General features: G+C 45.1%; 1 protein-coding gene across 1 annotated transcript; it reads left to right on the forward strand.

Moving 5' to 3' along the window:
- Nucleotides 1-124: 124 nt before the first annotated feature.
- On the forward strand, nucleotides 125-22,155 carry LOC115445489 (nuclear pore complex protein Nup133). Its single transcript, XM_037438242.1, has 24 exons — nucleotides 125-407; nucleotides 483-601; nucleotides 877-1,091; nucleotides 1,782-1,977; nucleotides 2,200-2,315; nucleotides 2,385-2,547; nucleotides 2,932-3,054; nucleotides 3,315-3,467; nucleotides 4,005-4,158; nucleotides 4,473-4,560; nucleotides 4,735-4,881; nucleotides 4,924-5,024; nucleotides 5,189-5,352; nucleotides 6,066-6,196; nucleotides 6,316-6,441; nucleotides 6,488-6,526; nucleotides 10,417-10,535; nucleotides 14,877-15,040; nucleotides 15,273-15,406; nucleotides 15,626-15,883; nucleotides 16,081-16,269; nucleotides 16,523-16,633; nucleotides 16,970-17,084; nucleotides 17,451-22,155. The coding sequence occupies exons 1-24, from the start codon at nucleotides 298-300 to the stop codon at nucleotides 17,600-17,602; spliced, it is 3,387 nt and encodes a 1,128-aa protein (XP_037294139.1). The 5' UTR covers nucleotides 125-297; the 3' UTR covers nucleotides 17,603-22,155.
- The last annotated feature ends 293 nt before the right edge of the window (nucleotides 22,156-22,448 follow it).

Consider the following 22,448-nt stretch of genomic DNA (forward strand, 5'->3'; position numbering starts at 1 on the left):
AAGAGATAGCAATTCAGTGGTATGCTTAGCTTTTCAACACATTAATTTTGTAGTAAATATACGTGAATAATAATTTAAGACTTTTAACATGATAGAATAGAACTCCATAATATTTGAAATAGATACGCAATTTTTCATGTGACAAACAAAGACGAAAAACAAGCACATGTTACGTCCTAAATGCACGTGTGGTAACTAGTAACGGAACGGAAAATTGATTTTTTGGCATTTCAAATTATTTTGCTTGAATTGGTGTCGGTTGATTTGGTTATTTTGCAGGTTTTACTTATTTTTAATATGGATTTTAATACCACAGGGGCAATGCGAAGCCCTTTTTCGCCACGGGTGAGACAATCAATCTCTGGTCGAAGGCCTTTAGGTTTCTCCTCTGCAAAAAAGAATCAAAGGTTTGTACATAACCCATACAGCTATGTTTTTTTGTTGAATGTATTGATTTTACAAGACCGTGCAATGTTTTGCAGCAAATTCATGCAATCGACGAACGAACAGCCCGGAGATGTAATTTATAAAACTCCTATGAGTACAATAGAAACATTTGGTATGCCCCTGCCTGTTATGGTCACAGAAGCTCTCACTTTTGGTAAGTTTACTTGACATATTGTAATTTTGAGTAAGTTTGATTAACATGGCGATCGCTGTTAAACATTATTGTACATTACTAAATTAATATTGATGTCAACCACCACCACCACCACCTTAGGTCAAATATAAACAAGTTTATATTTATTAATTCTTGTCATTTCACATTATAGCCATCACAATTTCTCTAAATTAAAAAATTGCTCATTTCGCTGGAAAATTTGTATTCAATATTTATAATAGGCAAATATTATCTCATGAATTTCTTATACATAGCTAGTGGTGACATCAGCGTGAGACTATCCTCCTGCGGTTGGTGTTGGGTCGTGTCAGGCCGGAGAGTGCTCACGTGGGCCAGATCATCCACATCCAACGGAACAGCCTCCCCCGCACCTGTGGGACCACTTGCAGCACGGGAACTCACCCTACCACAAACTGATCTGTCTCATAAGGCTGACTTGGTTACACTGTTCTATGAGGATGGTGCTCAGGTAATATTATAGACTTTTTAATTAGCAATACTTTTATTATTACATCAGAAATAACACTGGCCAGAGTACAAAAAAAAGGAAATAAAGGAGTGATACAACTCTGCTTATCCTTGAAAAAAAGAAATGTTATGTAATGTAATTTTGTTACTAACAGTTCCTATTGTGTTGGTCTCAAGTGTATTGAGTATTATGTTGTTAGGCTTTCCTAGATATAATATGCCAAATTTTTCGAAGAAATAGGAGACATATTTACCATTTTATACAATGTTATTTTGCAGAACAGTGTTGCTGTTTCCTCAAACTTTTATATAAGTTTGAGAAAATTCTGACTCGAAAATTATTTCTCTTTAAGCTGAGGTGAACTTATTATAAAGCCAGAATAGAGGTTTTGAAAAGTAGTTTCAATAACATATCTATATACAGGGTTATTTTGACATTGTGTTACTAAATGAAACCACATACTTATCTACTTAGAAATGAAAACTTTGCAATAAGTTACTTGAGCCATAGATGTAAAATAAACCAAGATTTTTGGTGAAAATATTCATTATTAATGGACGATTTATGGCATAATGTTATCAAAGATGAAGACGAGTATATGGTTTCATATAGTAACGCAATGTTAAAATGACCCAGTATTTGGTATTAATAATTACATAATGATTTCAATAAATTGTGTATGCTAATTAGATGCCGTCATGCATCGGCGTGTCTCCCGAAGGCGTGGTTCGGTATTGGCCGTCAGTGGGCCAAGAGGGCGTTTATGTAGACGTGACGTGTGAGTTAGCGGGACAGGAGTGCCAGCGGCTCGGCGAGGCGACGCGCGCTGGTCTCGTGCTCGCCACAACCACATGCACCATTGTGCTACTCAACCCTACTGAAGTTGGTAAGTGTACATATGTGATGTGTTTTATTGAAACAATTTAAGATGGCATGTGTAGATTCTATGGGAAAAGGATGCAAAACTCATAAACTTACTCCATAAGCCTTGTTGAGTAGAGCTTAGACTTTCACATGTAGTAATGATCAAGTGTACTGATTGCAAACTAATTGTTCTATCTGATTTCTATGTAGTAACACAGATTTTGTGAAATTTAATATTTGTTAGATGGTCGCGCAACGGTCTCCTGCTGCACTCTTCGTCCGCCGAGCGGTTGGCTTGGTGGTATCGGCCGCCGCGTGTCCCTATTATTCTTCGGTTCGATGCCAACTCAGGCAGATACGGTGAGCTAAGATCACAAGTAACTGAGATGTTGTTCTAAAGGGAGTGCATTGTACTGTTGTTGTGTGCAGCTGGTGGGCGCGGTGGTGGTGAGCCCGCGCTCGGGCGCGGTGGCGCTGGTGGCGCGCGGGCCGACGCTGCAGGTGTGGAGCGAGCACACGCTGCAGCAGCACCGCCTGCGCCGCGCGCTCGCCGACGCCGCCGCGCGCACGCACCTCGCGCCGCTCGCCATAGGTCAGTGCACTGCATCGGGTAGATCATCCCTTACCAGTTGAGACAATTAGAAAGTCATGTTTAAACCCGGATATACTCAGGTTAATTCCGAAACACGACACACTAATGTGGGCCACTATGGCGGATTTACACCAGGTGTATGGTGATTGCTATATGAGTACAGGCGGTTAATCACCAGCAAAGCATTGCTGTCAAAATGAGTCTACTACCTCACAAAAAACCCAAAACCTTAGCTCTTGACCATCTTCCTTCCTCTAACAATTTTGAAAGTGGTATTAGCAAAAATGTAATAAATTGAAATCAAAAAGAAAATACATCTCTCTTCTTTCTCAAAATACTAAATTAGTGAGTATAAAAGTGAGTTGATACATCCCACCCCGACAGCAGGCGACCTCAACAGCCTGGAGATCTTGGCGCTGGACGTGCGAGCTGCGGGCGATAACGCGCTGCTGTTGCTCGTCGCAATCGTCAACGTCGCGAGGTCGCCGGAGATGAGATACGCTATCGGTTAGTCAGCATTATTTTAATATATATTTTATTTCTAAGGTGATTAAAATAGCAGCAATGGATGAGGTGACCTATCTACAAAGACTCCCATATGTGAAATGTATAAAAATTATAATAATATGTGCATGACGAAACTCTGTAGATGTATGTAGCGTCTGTTTATTATCATAACCATATTAAACATGTTTCTATAATATTATACAATTCTCCATTAACAATTACGTTAAGTTTTCACATGTGTACAATCCTGTTTCTTTCAGCGCATATAAGTGTAGAAGACCCGACTACTCCGCGCGTGACGTCTCTAGTGCCCATCCGCAGCTTTTCGCAGGACACGGAGGAGGCGCCCCGGTTCGTGCCCTTCGGTCCAAAGGCCATCCTCTACACGTCGAAGTATATCGCAGTCGTGTCAGGTAAGCGATAGTAGTGTTTGACTTGGATATTGTGTATCGAGTATTATACATATAATTATTATAATATTATGAATGCAAGTTTGTGAAAATGTGTAGATGTTTGGAAACGCATACAGAACTGAATGGATTGAAATTTGGCACACGGGTCGACTATGTACTGAATTAAAACATAGGTTACTTTTTATCCAGTTTATATGCTCCCTTGGGAATTTTTTTTTGTTTGCTTTTTTTAAAAAGATGTTGCTGGTGACGTGTTATGAGGCCTTTTGATAGCAGGAAAGATTTTTCATATGGGCGAAGCTATGCTGATGGTGTATAAATCGTGGTGTCTATCAAGTACTTATAATCGCCCTATATTTACCACATTGTTTCAGTAAGACCAAACCTATAAACTCTCTTCCTGTTTTGATCTATTCACGAGTCGTAAATATATGCGCGGGCAAACTTCTCAACTTATACTACTCTCTTCTCCACTCTTATCGAACGATCAAGATTCCTGCCATTGCATTTACCTTTAATTAAACAACCTTTTTATAGCAACAGTGGCGAACGACAAGGTGGACTTCATCGACGTGTCGTCGGAGAGCGACAAGATCCTCGGCGCGGAGCTCTGCAACGGAGTGCCGCTTCTGTTCAGCAAGAAGCATGGCGTGTTGGCGCTCACCACCACCGACAGCCTCGCGCCTACTCCGTGAGTCGTCTTGATACTTTATGCAGGGATATCGAAAGAGACTTGGAATTGCACTAGCCCTTACTATATCTAGAATTACACTGACTGTATCAAAATTATTTTCTATCTAATTGAAAACCAACATTGAATGCTTGGTAAAAATCGCGTGAACGTGTTAGCCAGTGGAGTTATAAAGGCGCATAATTCTGATGTTTATTGAATAATTCAAAATTCTCGTTGACTAACATTGCAAGTGCGTTTGACACTGCACTTGCCGTCAGTTTCAGTGAAGTCACTCGTCATAGTTAAATTAGTAATAATTTGTTTTGTTCCAGATCATTATGCGACAGCCCCATGGGTTCACCATGTCCTAGTGATATGTACGAAGGCAATTTATCGCTGTACGAGATCGACCCACATGAAGTAAGATATTATCATCTATAGTAAATCACAACAAATTCCACATCAAATTTTCTTTACAAATATGAAGTAGTTTGGGACACGACTATTATTATAGGTCATTGGTGTATAGTCATTTTCCCACAATGAAATTAATATGTTACTGTCGATGCTGTAAATGGAGACGTGTTGACACAGGTGAGTGCGGTGACAACCGACGCGTGCGGCAAGATGAAGACAGCGTTCCTGTTCCACCTGCGGCGCGACTCCGCCTCGTGCCGCGCGCTGCTGGACGCGCTGTTCCCGCCGGCGGCGCACGCGCACGCGGCGCCCGCGCCCGCGCCCGCGCTCGCGCCCGCCGGCTCGCCGCGCGCCGCGCGCCGCCCCGCCGCGGGCGCGGAGGAGCGCGACGTGGACGCCGTGCTGGACCGCACCGTCATGAGGATCGCCACGGAGATGCTCGACGACATACCCGCAGGGGATCCCAGGTCTGTACACATACACGCTTCATCTTGTATAAAAGATGTTTGGTTTATACTTTTATTAACATAGATACCTACCTAAAAAATTAAATAAATAATATTGCCTTGTAAAGCGACTTGTAATAATAATAATAAACATTTATTGTCAAATAAAACATGTTGTTTTACAGATGGAAGCCGAGGGTGGGCGGTCTGCAGACCAACATCGCTCTCGGCAGTTCGGCCGCGCTACAAATATCAGCACAATTGAGAGACAAGCAGCGTGCTTTCTCACTGTTTATTGATTTTCTGCGAGCTACCGGACTGTGGCAACGACTGGGACTTGTATCTAGAGGTACTTCGATTATAATAATTAATAAAAATAATTTTAACAAAAAATTAAACCGCCTTCAAAATCCACTCAAAACCAAAAAATAATTTCACATAACAGGTATATACTGGATACCCATTTTGGAGTCTTAATGCACAAACATAACTAAAAACGTCACAGGAAAGCTAAATCCGCGATTTTGTTGTCTTGGAGGACTTAAATACTCTAGTTTTTTTAGTTTTAAAACCAAACTACTGAAACGATTTTGAAAAAAAAGTTATGGGACCAATCTGGAGATATTCTTTCGAATATAAAAAGAATTTTCCAAATCGGTTCATAAATGACGGAGTTCCGAGGTAACAAACATAAAAAAAAATAAAAATCACGTCGAATTGATAACATCCTCCTTTTTTTGAAGTCGGTTAAATTTCAAGGCACATCATTGCACTACAGCGTATTACTGAACCACAAGCCTTATTATTTAAGCAAAACAGAATCGACCTTGGCGATTCGGGTACACTGGGCTCAAACATGTTAGTGCCTCTTTTCCCGACGGTCTTTTAGTTTGCATGATCTCATATAATTATTGGCGCTATCCTGGGCCGTTATTGTTTAGTGTATGTTTCTTTTGTTTTAACAGTAATATTCTTTCTTTCTATAACATAATAATAGTATGTCAATAAAAAATTTTAAATAACCAAAATATCAAAATGATGGTAAGAATTCTGTTGTGTCAGAATCTGGTGGAGAAGTGATCAGCACGGAGTGTGCGTTGGGAGAGCTCGCTGAACAACTCACCATCGCGCTGACGCTGAGGAGGCTGCAGCAAGGAACTGATGCGCAGCTCATCGATACCGCCATATACCAGGTACCGACTACCGAGTTACTTGGTAATGCTATGGCAAGAAGTTGAATATAACAAGATGACCAGTTTTAAATAAATGTTTTATCTTGTAAGGGAATTATAATAACAGTGTATATTGTCAGGTGGTGTGCGGCGAGCGGCAGGAGGTGGCGGAGGACCCAGAGGTGGAGGCGGCGCTGTCGTCGGGCGCGCTGTCGCCGGCGGACGCGTGCTACCGGCGCGTGACGCGCGCGGGCGCCGTGCTGCGCGCGCTCTGTGCGCCGCCGCGCGCGCACGCCGCCCGCCGCCGCGCACGCCGCCACGCACGCCGCGCACACGCTCGCGCTCGTCACGGTCAGACATCACACACTACACACTACACACTCACTGTCGCCGGCGGACGCGTGCTGCGCGCGCTCTGTGCGCCGCCGCGCGCGCACGCCGCCCACGCCGCCGCACGCCGCCACGCACGCCGCGCACACGCTCGCGCTCGTCACGGTCAGACATCACACACTACACACTACACACTCACTGTCGCCGGCGGACGCGTGCTGCGCGCTCTGTGCGCCGCCGCGCGCGCTACGCCGCCCACGCCGCGCACGCCGCCACGCACGCCGCGCACACGCTCGCGCTCGTCACGGTCAGACATCACACACTACACACTACACACTCACTGTCGCCGGCGGACGCGTGCTGCGCGCGCTCTGTGCGCCGCCGCGCGCGCACGCCGCCCACGCCGCCGCGCACGCCGCCACGCACGCCGCGCACACGCTCGCGCTCGTCACGGTCAGACATCACACACTACACACTCACTGTCGCCGGCGGACGCGCGTGCTGCGCGCGCTCTGTCGCGCGCCGCCGCACGCCCACGCCGCCGCGCACGCCGCCACGCACGCCGCGCACACGCTCGCGCTCGTCACGGTCAGACATCACACACTACACACTACACACTCACTGTCGCCGGCGGACGCGTGCTGCGCGCGCTCTGTGCCGCCGCGCGCACGCCGCCCACGCCGCCGCGCACGCCGCCACGCACGCCGCGCACACGCTCGCGCTCGTCACGGTCAGACATCACACTACACACTACACACTCACTGTCGCCGGCGGACGCGTGCTGCGCGCGCTCTGTGCGCGCCGCGCGCACACGCCGCCCACGCCGCCGCGCACGCCACGCACGCCGCGCACACGCTCGCGCTCGTCACGGTCAGACATCACACACTACACACTACACACTCACTGTCGCCGGCGGACGCGTGCTGCGCGCGCTCTGTGCGCCGCCGCGCACGCCGCCCACGCCGCCGCGCACGCCGCCACGCACGCCGCGCACACGCTCGCGCTCGTCACGGTCAGACATCACACACTACACACTCACTGTCGCCGGCGGACGCGTGCTGCGCGCTCTGTGTGCGCCGCGCGCGCACGCCGCCCACGCCGCCGCGCACGCCGCCACGCACGCCGCGCACGCTCGCGCTCGTCACGGTCAGACATCACACACTACACACTCACGCGCACACGCTCGCGCTCTGTCACGGTCACGCCGCGCACATCACAGACATACACACTACACACTCACTGTCGCCGGCGGACGCGTGCTGCGCGCGCTCTGTGCTGCCGCGCGCGCACGCCGCCCACGCCGCCGCGCACGCCGCCACGCACGCCGCGCACACGCTCGCGCTCGTCACGGTCAGACATCACACACACTACTGTCGCCGGCGGACACTGCGCGCGCTCTGTCGCCGCGCGCCACGCACGCGCGCGCTCGCGCTCGTGTCGCTGTCGCCGCCGCGCGCGCGCGCGCGCCCACGCCGCCGCGCACGCCGCCACGCACGCCGCGCACACGCTCGCGCTCGTCACGGTCAGACATCACACACTACACTACACACTCACTGTCGCCGGCGGACGCGTGCTGCGCGCGCTCTGTGTGCGCCGCCGCGCGCACGCCGCCCACGCCGCCGCGCACGCCGCCACGCACGCCGCGCACACGCTCGCGCTCGTCACGGTCAGACATCACACACTACACACACACTCACTGTCGCCGGCGGACGCGTGCTGCGCGCGCTCTGTGCGCCGCCGCGCGCCCACGCCGCCGCGCACGCCACGCACGCCGCGCACACGCTCGCGCTCGTCACGGTCAGACATCACACACTACACACTCACTGTCGCCGGCGGACGCGTGCTGCGCGCGCTCTGTGCGCCGCGCCGCACGCCGCCGCGCACGCCGCCACGCACGCCGCGCACACGCTCGCGCTCGTCACGGTCAGACATCACACACTACACACTCACTGTCGCCGGCGGACGCGTGCTGCGCGCGCTCTGTGCGCCGCCGCGCGCTGCACGCCGCCACACGCCGCCGCGCACGCCGCCACGCACGCCGCGCACACGCTCGCGCTCGTCACGGTCAGACATCACACACTACACACTCACTGTCGCCGGCGGACGCGTGCTGCGCGCGCTCTGTGCGCCGCCGCGCGCGCACGCCGCCCACGCCGCCGCGCACGCCGCCACGCACGCCGCGCACACGCTCGCGCTCGTCACGGTCAGACATCACACACTACACACTCACTGTCGCCGGCGGACGCGTGCTGCGCGCGCTCTGTGCGCCGCCGCGCGCACGCCGCCCACGCCGCCGCGCACGCCGCCACGCACGCCGCGCACACGCTCGCGCTCGTCACGGTCAGACATCACACACTACACACTCACTGTCGCCGGCGGACGCGTGCTGCGCGCGCTCTGTGCGCCGCCGCGCGCACGCCGCCCACGCCGCCGCGCACGCCGCCACGCACGCCGCGCACACGCTCGCGCTCGTCACGGTCAGACATCACACACTACACACTCACGGACGCGTGCTCTCTGTCGCCGCGCGGCACGCCGTGCCGCCGCGCACGCCGCCACGCACGCGCACGCTCGCGCTCGTCACGGTCAGCACCACGCCGCCGCGCGCGCCGCCACGCACGCCGCGCACACGCTCGCGCTCGTCACGGTCAGACATCACACACTACACACTACACACTCACTGTCGCCGGCGGACGCGTGCTGCGCGCGCTCTGTGCGCCGCCGCGCGCGCACGCCGCCCACGCCGCCGCGCACGCCGCCACGCACGCCGCGCACACGCTCGCGCTCGTCACGGTCAGACATCACACACTACACACTCACTGTCGCCGGCGGACGCGTGCTGCGCGCGCTCTGTGCGCCGCCGCGCGCGCACGCCGCCCACGCCGCCGCGCACGCCGCCACGCACGCCGCGCACACGCTCGCGCTCGTCACGGTCAGACATCACACACTACACACTCACTGTCGCCGGCGGACGCGTGCTGCGCGCGCTCTGTGCGCCGCCGCGCGCACGCCGCCCACGCCGCCGCGCACGCCGCCACGCACGCCGCGCACACGCTCGCGCTCGTCACGGTCAGACATCACACACTACACACTCACTGTCGCCGGCGGACGCGTGCTGCGCGCTCTGTGCGCCGCGCGCCGCGCGCCGCGCACGCCGCCACGCACGCCGCGCACGCTCGCGCTCGTCACGGTCAGACATCACACTACACACACACACTACACACTCACTGTCGCCGGCGGACGCGTGCTGCGCGCGCGCTCTGTGCGCCGCCGCGCGCACGCCGCCCCACGCCGCCGCGCACGCCGCCACGCACGCCGCGCACACGCTCGCGCTCGTCACGGTCAGACATCACACACTACACACTCACTGTCGCCGGCGGACGCGTGCTGCGCGCGCTCTGTGCGCCGCCGCGCGCACGCCGCCCACGCCGCCGCGCACGCCGCCACGCACGCCGCGCACACGCTCGCGCTCGTCACGGTCAGACATCACACACTACACACTCACTGTCGCCGGCGGACGCGTGCTGCGCGCGCTCTGTGCGCCGCCGCGCGCGCACGCCGCCCACGCCGCCGCGCACGCCGCCACGCACGCCGCGCACACGCTCGCGCTCGTCACGGTCAGACATCACACACTACACACTCACTGTCGCCGGCGGACGCGTGCTGCCGGCGCGTGACACCACACTACTTACCACATACGTATTACTGTATCACACGTTGGCAATATCAACAACAACTACTAGCATTTTATTCGAGAAAAATAAACAAACATTTAAAGCTTTGTACCGATAGTAAATGGGCATATAACTATTTGTTAATTCAATTATCCATATCTATTATGAACCTATAACACAAAACCGCTTTCTAATGCATTCTATATAAATCCTTAATAAAATATTGCTCATCCACAGAACGTGCTAACAGAAGTGCACAAGTGCAGGTCGCAGTGGCACACGGAGCCGCCACCGCCGCAGCTCGGCCCGCGAGCGTTACTGCCTGCACTGGCCGAGTTACAGAAACGAGCGATCACGTAAGAGTTGCTTTGTATATTACACAATTTCAACCTTATTACAAAAAAAAAAACAAGTCTATACTTAGCTTCAAAGTTATACCCAATAGCTTTTGCCCGCGGCTCCGCCCGCGTTATAAAGTTTTTCGGGCTAAAGTTTTCCGTTATAAAAGTCACGCTATATATTTTCCCGGGAGCCTATGTTCTTCCCAGGGTCTCAAACTGTCTCCATGCCAAATTTTATCCTAATACGTTGGGTAGTTTTTGAGTTTAACACGTTCGGGCAGACCGATGCAGCGGGGACTTTGTTTTATGATATATTTTTGTAGAACTCTTTAAGAGGAACAATCCCGTCATACATTATTGTTGCATAACTTTAACCGTTTACGCAGCGCACGCAACAGAGGCTCTCAAAACTAATAAATTGTCCCCGTTTTTGCATCATGTTTCATTACTGCTCCGCTCCTATTGGTCATAGCGTGACGATATATAACCTATAGCACTCCAGGAACAAAGGGCTATCCAGCACAAAAATATTTTTTCAGTTCGAACCGGTAGTACCTGAGATTAGCGATTACTGCTCCGCTCCTATTGGGCATAGCGTGATGATATACTTAGTCTGGCCATAAATACTGTTACACTTAATTATAAAAAAATATTACATTTGAATTTCGAATCTGTCATTTTTATACGATTGTTCATTGTGTTTTCTCATTTTGGCGCCAATACATTGTAAAATATTTTGCGATATTAAAATGGTGTGGGGTGATAAAGAGAACCGAATCGCTGTGATAGCATTACACAAAGTAGGTATGGAGCCAAATGCAATTTTTAAAACTCTCCATACACTTGGTATTAGTAAAATGTTTGTGTACCGGGCTATTAATAGGTACAATGAGACCTCCTCTGTTTGTGACAGAAAAGATCTGGCCGTCCACGTAGTGTTCGTACGAAAAAGGTGGTCAAAGCAGTAAGGGAAAGAATTCGAAGAAATCCTGTCCGAAAGCAAAAGATTTTATCTCGGGAAATGAAGATAGCACCTAGAACCATGTCGCGTATTTTAAAAGATGACTTAGGACTTGCAGCCTATAAGAGACGCACTGGCCATTTCTTAACTGATAATTTAAAGAAGAATAGGGTGGTAAAATCGAAACAACTACTGAAGCGGTACGCAAAGGGAGGTCACAGAAAAATTTTGTTTACGGATGAGAAAATTTTTACAATTGAGCAACATTTTAACAAACAAAATGACCGTATTTATGCTCAAAGCTCTAAGGAAGCTTCCCAATTAGTCGACAGAGTGCAACGTGGACATTATCCGACTTCAGTGATGGTTTGGTGGGGTGTTAGCTATGAAGGAGTGACTGAGCCATATTTTTGTGAAAAGGTATCAAAACATCGGCACAAGTGTATCAAGATACCATTCTTGAGAAGGTAGTTAAGCCCCTTAACATCACCATGTTCAATAACCAAGTATGGTCCTTCCAGCAAGACTCGGCGCCGGGTCATAAAGCTCGGTCCACGCAGTCTTGGTTGGAATCGAACGTTTCGGACTTCATCAGAGCTGAAGACTGGCCGTCGTCTAGTCCCGATCTTAATCCGCTGGATTATGATTTGTGGTCAGTTTTAGAGAGTACAGCTTGCTCTAAACGCCATGATAATTTGGAGTCCCTAAAACAATCTATACGATTGGCAGTGAAGAATTTTCCCATGGAAAGAGTGCGTGCTTCTATTGATAACTGGCCTCATCGTTTAAAGGACTGTATTGCAGCCAATGGAGACCACTTCGAATAAGCTTTTTATATTTTTAATTGTTTTATATTTATGTATTAAACTGACACACTGTAAAAGTAATAAATGTTATTTGCAGTTAACAATTTTCTTTTTTTCTTTATTACAATATTTATGGCAAGACTAGGTATATAGCATATAGCATTCCAGGAACAAAGGGCTATCCAACACAAAAAGAATTATTCAGTTCAAACTCCTAGTTTCTGAGATTAGCCATTACTGCTCTGCTCCTATTGGTCATAGCGTAATGATATATAGCCTATAGCACTTCACGAACAAAGGGCTATCCAATACAAAAAAGAATTTTTCGGTTTGGACCGGTAGTTCCTGAGATTAGCCATTACTGCTCCGCTCCTATTGTGTATAGCGTGATGATATATAGCCTATAGCACTCCACGAACAAAGGGCTATCCAATGCAAAAAGATTTTTTCAGTTCGGACCGGTAGTTCCTGAGATAGGCATTTCTGCTCCGCTCCTATCGGGTATAGCGTGATGATATATAGCCTATAGCACTCCACGAATATAGGGCTATCCAACGCAAAAAGAATTTTTCAGTTTGGACCGGTAGTTCCTGAGATTAGCGCGTTCAAACAAACAAACAAACAAACAAACAAACAAACAAACAAACAAACAAACAAACAAACAAACTCTTCAGCTTTATATAATAGTATAGATGACTAAATATAAAGAGGACAGGCCTCAAAAGTTAGCTATATGAATAAGTTATATTTATGTTAGGGAAATCGACGCAGAATTGTCAATATATATGTCTATCTCTTTTACTCAAAGCTTATTTGGAACGCAACAAACAAAGACAAAAATAATTGCTTTCTTCGCATATGGCACTATTTCGTTTACTTCAACACGCTGGGACCGCCTTGCGGCCGGAACGCCATTTATCGTAGCCCAGTCAGCAAGTACATGTAGTGTCAGACGATGTAAACAAATCTTCATAAATATTGAATTTAAAGTAATATAATCATATTCTCAATTGTTCAGTGTGTTTATTAGTGTATTTGTTAAGTTTCGAAAATGACTCAGTGTTGTGTGAAAGGATGCAAATCGAATTCACGCAAGAAAGACCCCGAAATATCTTTTCATAGGTTAGTAACTGTTTTTACCGAAAATTAGCAAATATCTTTGTATATTTACTTTTGGGTGTGTTTTTATCAATTAAAATGATATGTGGATCTGGTTTGTTAAGCTTTGGACCCTTTTAGGCGTGATTTATACACATTAAAATCATTATGTTTGTTTACACACGAGCTTAGGGATGGGTGGGTGGATTTGTTTAGAAATTATTGATATCGATATTTTAACAGACGCCCGTTTATCAGTTACGGTTTTGTCTTTGAAAGAATGTTAGAGCACACATCAATATTGTATTATTCAGAACGACAAACTAAGTGAAAATAGAATATTTTTTAAGATAACCAAAAAATTTAAAAACCAAGGCAAAATGAATTGAGAATATTGAGCGACGTGATTGGAATCCTACACCAAATACATATTTCTTTACATTTTGAGAAGATATGCATAAACCACACGTTTAATTAACGCGAGTAAAGATAACTGTTTTCCAACAATATTCCCGATAAGTAAAATAGTAATGATTATTATACTTCACCTAATAGTAATATTACTTTAATATATTGCTATGAATAAAATTAGAATTGTTACATAAAAGAATAGATAAACATAAAAGAAACAACATAAAGATGAAATGTAAGATATATTTTTACAATTGGCGGTCTTATGTTTCGAGCAACCTTTGCATGCACGGAAATAGATACATAATCATATTGTTGTTATTGCAAATAATTATTATAATTGATTATCTTAACCACCATTTTTACGGTCATTCATTTTAGTTTGCTGAACCATAGTTATGTTTCTCGATCAAAGAGCATAATAATAAAATAAAATAAAACCAACCAAATAATTGCTGGCTACGCTATCTTATTCCATTTATCATGTATTAAATAAATATCTTAATCTGTAACTTAAATTTTTAGCAAGGAATAGTGCAACATACAAATATAGATCAAACACAACTAGATGTTTGTCACAACAGGTACTGCTTTGTTTAACAATTGTTACTTATAAATCAGTTTCAGTTTGTTTGTTTACATTATGGTTTGTTATATTTATATTATGGTAGTTCCTAACCCCTTTCGTATTTGATCTTTTTGGGGCTTGTTTGTCTCTCTTAATTCTTCGATATCGATACAAAATTTTCGGTACTAGCATATCACTATTGTAAGGGGCGGAGTCGGCACCATTTTATGCATTAAATGTGCCGCATGTCACGTGACCATATGACCCATCCTCTATACTTCTTTTATCATTGGTTATACCACAACCAGACTATAATTTCATTGAGCGTTCACTAGCCTTGCCAAAGCTAACGACTCAGCCAAGGAAATGGGCTTAACAGCAAACGACATATCGGCGCAGTCCCGACGCGCGCACGCTAACCAGCGACAACGCTATCCACACTGCTCTAAATCGTGCATACTTCCTATTCTCCGGTACATCTGTCTCGCTCACTCGCCCCGTAATGTTGTCAGCGAGCAAGCCCGCGCGTGCCCCGAGCCGGCGCTGCGCTGGGAGGTGGTGGAGGGCGCGGCGGTGCTCGCCGACCTGCTGCTGTCGAGCGCCGCGCCGCTGCACCGCGACCCGCGCACCACGCATCTCTACGAGCGCATGCGCACTGAAGCCATCAGGCCGTTTAGTTAGTACACATTTCTATACCAGGCATCCATGTAACCATTCAAATTAAAAGTAATAGGGTACCGTAATTTCACGGGTTAATCTTTCTTTTCCTAATTAAATTTGTTCTACTGCCCTAGATCATAAATCTATATAAAAACGAAAATTTATGATGAAAGCTCACTAAATCTATCTAAGATATATTATAAACTAAATTAGTTATGAGAATTCATATGAGAATTGTCGTTTTGCAGTGGAGGAAGGTGAGTTAGAAAGAGCGGCGGTGCTGGCGGAGAAGTTCAAGGATTTCGAGCTGTTGGTGGAGTTGTGCATGAAGAACAACGACATGGACCGCCTCTACACTTACATAGACAAATATGCTAATGAGGTGAGGGTCGTTTCATTCTTTAGATCGTTTACGACTTATGACGAGACGATATAGTATAATAGAAAGATAAAAAGAAATATATAATATTTTATTGTGTCGATATCATTTGTTCGTATGTGTTATAATAGTATTAGTTTGTATTATGTAGTTTTTTTTTTTTTTTATATTTTTTTTTTATTGTTATCAATATAAATATAATGTTGTAATGTATTGTACCAGGGCATGGCGGAGGTAGCATTCGCGTGGCTCGCGTCCCGCTCGGGCGCGCACGCGGCAGCTCTGGTGCGCGCGCCGAGCGGCGGCGCGGGCGCGGCGTGCGCGGCGGGCGCGGGGCGGCTGCGCGCGTGGCTGAGCGCGGCGGCCGGTCGCGCACCGCTGCACGCGCTGCACGAGCTCGCTGCACGTCGGCACGCGTCCGCCGCGCATGCGCTCGCCGAACTCGCACACAACGAACTGCACTCCGTCGACAGGATGACCGTGAGTACACACGGTGACAGGACACCGATGCATGGCTCGTGATTACTAACTCGATCGCAGCGAAAAACACTGTCAAATTATAATCACACATACCAGCAACACATCCACTAAACATTATAACTTATATCCCGTGTATAACGATTCAATTTGAAATTATTCCTCCAGAGAACCATACTAAATATGCCCCGTTATTCCAGACGATGGCATCTATCGCCAAACTGTGCACACTGGCGTCAGACGAGAATCAAACATCAGACGTGATGCGTAAAATCGAGAATTGCTTGTCACTGAGCGAGCAGCACGCCGCTCTGCCGCGCGATATCCGCATACACTACGGACTCGACACCGAGGACACGAGGGTTGTACCCCCCGAGGAACTCGTCCAGGTAAATAATATACTGCAATCATAGAGTTCCAAACCCACATTACGGTGTAAGTCTTGTGTCATGGAATCAAATTCAAAGAGCTATCATTTGAAAATTTGAAGTCAATATAGCGATGTGCTCGTTCGCTGTCACATGGGATGGAATAGACACTGTGACAAGAGGTTGCACTAGTTAGGCCTCTGTTTACCCCCATGGTAATAAAAAACATGCGTATGCGTCATTATGTGTGTGTGAAATATGTTTGTTGTTACAGATGTACATAGAATCCGACAGTAAATCTCTGACCGAATACGACTACAAGAAGGCGCTCGACCTCACCGACTTCATCCAGGACATGGAGAGGAGAGATGACCTCAGACTAAGGGTGAGTTTACATTTTTTAGAGGGTTTAACTTGTGTTTTCCATCAGTGACAAAGGATCCATAAAATAAGATTCCTATCGGTTTTTTTAAGCATGTAGATACTATGAGTTATTAAATATAAAAAACATTGTCAAAAGCAGATGTGACGACTTTTATTTTAAAAAAATATTTTTATTCTTCGGCCACTGTTACCTAGAGAATAAAACCGTCTTTATCTAATACGCAATCAAGGTATCTCTGACTATAAATATGGCATACTAAGACGTCTAGCTTTTTGTCTAACTAAAATTATAATGGAGAAGTCAAAAGCGCTGATAAGCCGTACGTCGTGTGTGCAGGTGTGGTGCGCGTGCGTGCGGCGCGACGAGTGGGCGTCGAGCCGCGCCGGCGCGCTCGCCGACCAGCTCCACGACAACATGTTCTTCCGCCTCGTCGACCTCGTGCACGTCATGGGTCAGTACTCAACACATAGCTTTAGCAACCAGAACTTATAACTTAGGTTATTTCATCCGTAATCCGAATATAAACACTCATTCTCATTCAGTACAAGAGGAGAATTGTGAGTATTTTACTGACATTCGGAGAAAGAAAAGAAGGTTAGGCGTGTAAAGTCTCTAAATATAGTAATTAACGTCACGTGATTTTTTTAATAGATAAGTATAAAGAGAGTGAAAAAATACTGTCTTTCTCTTTCTCTCTCTCTCTTTGTGTGTGCGTGCGTGCATGCGTGCGTGCGAGCGCGCGTGCGTGCGTGTGTGTGTAATACTTAAAAATATTATCAAACTAGAACAAAAATTATTTATTATAATTTAATAACAGGTGGCGACCTAGAACTCCTGCTGCCGCCCCTGGATGACATCTTGACCGCGCCGGAGCTGGCCGAGCTGGTCTCCGACCCCAAGTTCCACTACATGCTGAAGTACGGGTACGAGTGCATCGACTACACGCGAAATGACAACATGGATGAATAACTCATTGTATTGAACCTTTATTTATTACTGTGGTTAAATTTGTACTTTTTATTATGGGAACATAGTTCTCACTAAAAATATCTGAAACGGTTCTTGAGTGATATAATTTTTTTGGTACAAACTCGGTGACGTAAGAGCAAAGTGGTATGACGGGCAAAATACTATGGACCGCGTACTCCAGGGGCATCAAAATGTTGATATTTGCCATGTCTTTTTTGTGTATTGAGATATAAAAAAAAATCTACGTAAAAATCAATATAACATAAATATTCGTGTACCATAAAGTCGAAACATTAGGTGTTATTATATTAGTTACCAAGCAATGCAAGACACAAATACATGTAAGGTATTAGATTTTGATATAAAAGATCACAAAAATATAAAAATAATACGTCCGGATGAGTAATTGATAGATGAAGCGCCGCCCGCGCCGCCGCCCGCGGGGAGGTGTAGTCGGTGTCGGTGCCCGACACACGCGCACGGGATTTTTATTCACTTGATTGTCTATTAGTTACAGAACAGTACAAGGTACAGGATAATTTGTTATAAAGTAATATGAACAACAATATTTCAGAGCAGGTGTAGTTCGTAAAAAAACTTGCGTCTTATGAATACAGAATTGGCAATAATCATCACGGAAAATCAATTAAATATAGAGACAGTCAAATCATTTTTGATTATAATTTTATTATGATAGCAGTATTTTCTAAAAAACTTGATACGAAAATATAAAAATAAAAAAAGAATTTGACTTTTACATCTTACAAAAATTATATTTTTAATCTTATGGTCAAATTAACTTTTGCAACATTCTGTAAAATAACTCAAAGATACATTATGGCATTTGTTTGATTTAATATTTAACAACCCATTAAGGGAAACATATTCGAAAAGCTTATGAGTTTACCTTCAGAGGTGTTAATGGATTGATATAAAGATCTGTTTATTCCATAAATAAGTTAGGAGTCTGGAGAAGGTCAAGGAAAAGATTGGCCAAGTATTGAACTAACTGACCGTTTTCGAAAGGTTAATTTGATACTAATTACAACGCTGGCACGAAGGCTTATGGCCAGCGAATAAAGTGATTAAATAAAAACTAGTAATGGACACTTGTAATTCCCTGAAAGCGAAGACTAAGTAAATGAGGGAACGGATCATTTGAAAATCAAATACGTTATTACAACTACGTGCACGTACCGCGGGTCGGGGTGACGCAAATGCACGAAAAGCCGCGACCGTCTTCGCGGTTCGACTCACGGACTTTAAATCTTAATGTTCGTTTATTATAAAGAGTTTTGTTTGCTTTTTCGACAAATGTTTTTCTTTCATTTATATTCATTTCAAATCGTACCAATACTTTTAAGTGTCAGGTTAAAGCGAAATTGTTTCTCAAACAAGATTTCACGATCTCAGTAAATCATTCATGTGATTTAATACATTTCGTATCTGACTCTCAAAAGAATTGTTGTACTTCATTTTTTTTTTTTTAATAATTGGAATAAGTTTTGGTAGGGTTTGTGTCATGTAAGTACCACATACGCTGAATAGTTAAGATCTATTTTACTTTAATATTAATGCAAAAGTTTGTGGAAATAACCGTTAAACAGATTTGGACTATATACGCCATACAAGTGGTAGTAGGATATGTCTTATATCCGCCCGGATAGCGACCACCATACACAACGTGTTATTAACCCGCCGTTGAGGTCCACGTCAGTGTCGCGTTCCGGGATCAGCCTGGGATATATTCGGTGCCAACAGGCGGGCATAATTGTGTCGATTGCCGAGGGGTAATCACCTCTCGTCAGTCGACATTCTATTGCACCCCACATCACTAAACCGTCAGGTGAAGGGGAGCCACTTTGCGGTGCAAGTATAAAAAAAATATATTTTTAAATTGGAAAATTTCGCTGTCATATTTTTATTTCGGGAGAACTTTCACGCTGACAAATATCTTTAAATGCTGTTACCTGCATGACACAACACCCTATACTAGTGAAGTAAGCGTTTAGTCGATAAGCACGATAATTCCACGACATCTGAATTATCCCCCGCGTACTGTATGATATTTGAATCGTTGGATTTTGAACTCAAGCTGAAATCAAACAGAAGTAATATGTCTCTTCACTACTTTGTTCTTGGTGGCCTTATCTATTTTCTCCGTCAAGTAACAGTACAAGATGGTATGGTGTTCTAGTTAAAATGGTACTGTTGCCAGTATAATACTTCATAACTTAGGTTCTGGCATTTAGAGATAGTCAATTAGGCATTTAACATTCATTTTTCCATATGGAGTATAGTCCATTGCAATTAATAGTTGTAGGTTGTCACTGTTTGATCGGTCGTTGTGCTATAATCACCTTCCAATAGTCACCTTATCTAAACAAGTTTATACACCCAGATTTAAAATAAATTGTAAAATATGCGAGCTGTCAATCTTCTCGTGTCTAATGCTGGATATTGTTTAAATAATGTAATAAACGTAATATTTGTGTGTTTCTTTTAAATTTAGCCACACACAGCCGCGCAGGGGCGGTGACGGGACTGTGTGAGCTTGTATGAAAGGTGTTTATGTTGTATTATGAAATTTTGGGGTAATAGCTAAGACTAAACACACTTTAATCTGTTATAATATAATATTAAGGACTCGGCTTGCATCATCATGAGGGTATCAAAAATCTTCAAAAATTGCGTTACCTAATATTTGAACGGCGCCTTAGCTCGATGTTTGTCCCTGACACGGCTCGGACACGGCGCGGCTGTGCTCATAACTCGCCGACGCGCTAAGTGTAATATATACATTTTCCCGCGTCCTTGACATAGTTATGTTATGAAGAACGTACTTATGAGTTCCATTTGGTCACTCGCAAATCTTTTCACACGTACAATTAGGGTTGCCAGTTATAATATTAATATAGGGAGATAATTTAAATATAAAAACAGCGGTAAAATCCAAAACTTATTTATTTTGATGTCTAACCTTTTTGCTGTATTTCTGTTTATTCTGTTTTTGAATTTAAATAATAAGTACTATTATGAGTGAGTCTCATTCAATCTTTGCTCAACGCTTATCTAACTATATTGAAATAGTGTACAGAACACAGACTAGAAGTTTCATGAAATTAATAAAATCTAAATTAATTTGGTTGTGTAGGTAAAGGACTATTTAAGTATTCTTCACTGGTGTTTTGTATCTTTACATACGATTCATCATCGATGTGTAATTATTGTGTGGTAAATAAATAATTGGACAATATTAACCCACGAGTTAATAATACAATATAACGGTACATTAACAATCATAGTTAATTTTGTAGCCACCAAACAAAGAATAAGAACACACACTATTTCCTTAATACTGTGGTATGAAATGAGAATCCGCTCGTCACTTTGAAACATTAAAGATTAAATTTCAGCGCACAGCAACAACACAAACACATTGCTGCTTGTTGTTAGAAGTAAATAAACCGGGGAATCTTTTCTAAAAGACTGTATACGAAGAAGCTATCGCCTTAATCAAATGTTAAATATTTTTGGAATAAAAAAATATTTTATCGTGGTCGAAATTGGCAACCCTACAACCACTCTCATCCGTCACTTGGTTTATTTTCCTAGTTCCTTCGTATGATCTCTTTTAGTACAATCGTTATTGTTTAACATGACACCGTTTTTAGTTGGCCCTTTTTAGAAATTGCCTCATTGATCTAGCGACTGCTGAGAGCATGTTGTGTTGGATTTATTATTTATTTAATTTGGACAACCAACAAAACATACACCATACATACATATTTATTTGTTACCTTTCCAGGTTTAGCAAAATCATTCATGTCAATTGCACCTTTTTCGCGAAATTTGATTTACTTTATTTACTTATAATGTTGATTCCAACAAGCAATAATACCATAGACCTGTGTTGTATAAGTACTTAGAAATCTTGCCACTTGAAGGAAAGCGTGTCAGTACATGATTTATATCAAACGATTCAAATATAGCATAAAGTATCGCAAAAAACTGAAACTCACCATTCGATGATGTGACGTCAGACTGATTTAGATGTAAGTTACAGGATACTGAATCATTATGGATTATGTTGTAATGTGGACACTTTGATTATACATTCATATGGGGTATCTAATATTACTATATATTGGCTCGGTTTGCTGAGTTTTGTTGGCGACCACGTGGTTTAAACGGAATTTTTGCAGCAAAAATAATAAAAATTTAACCATATTTAATCACTGACCATTATTTACCTCATGCCTCTTTGGCATAAAAACATGAAGCCAATTTCAAATGATTATGTAAGAGAAGTTACTTTCAATGAAGTTAAGAAATATTATATTTACTAATAATAATAATTGGCAGTGCGCTTTGCCGTAGCTGCCTTTGATTTACACTAGACTTGTATAATCAAAGTTGTGAGAATGGGAGATGCCTTTGATATTTCGTTTCATTAAACCAAACTAGCTTTCAGTTCACGTAGGTTACTGTAATAATTTAACATCGTGTTTTGTTTGTTGATTTGAATTACAATAAATAATTTTGAAATAAAATGTGTTTTGTTCGTTTCCCGCCTTTGGTTTCGATCGCGCCGCTCGCCGCTCGGCCAATCGACGCCAGTTGGTCGGCGGCCGAGTCGTGCGGCGCATGCGTGTTGTACAACCGCTTTTGTTTACCATCCGAACGACGCATTCGCGTCTGGACTCTCGAATGAAACCTATGCAGATGATATCCTGAATAAAAATATTAGTAGTTATTGTGGATTTATGTGGAAAAGTTCGGTGGAAGTGCTTTTTTCATAAATAAAATATCGGACGCTGTATCGAATCCACAGGACTTTATTGTA

The sequence above is a fragment of the Manduca sexta genome, chromosome 13 (assembly GCF_014839805.1).
Source record: "Manduca sexta isolate Smith_Timp_Sample1 chromosome 13, JHU_Msex_v1.0, whole genome shotgun sequence".
Lineage (NCBI taxonomy): Eukaryota > Metazoa > Arthropoda > Insecta > Lepidoptera > Sphingidae > Manduca > Manduca sexta.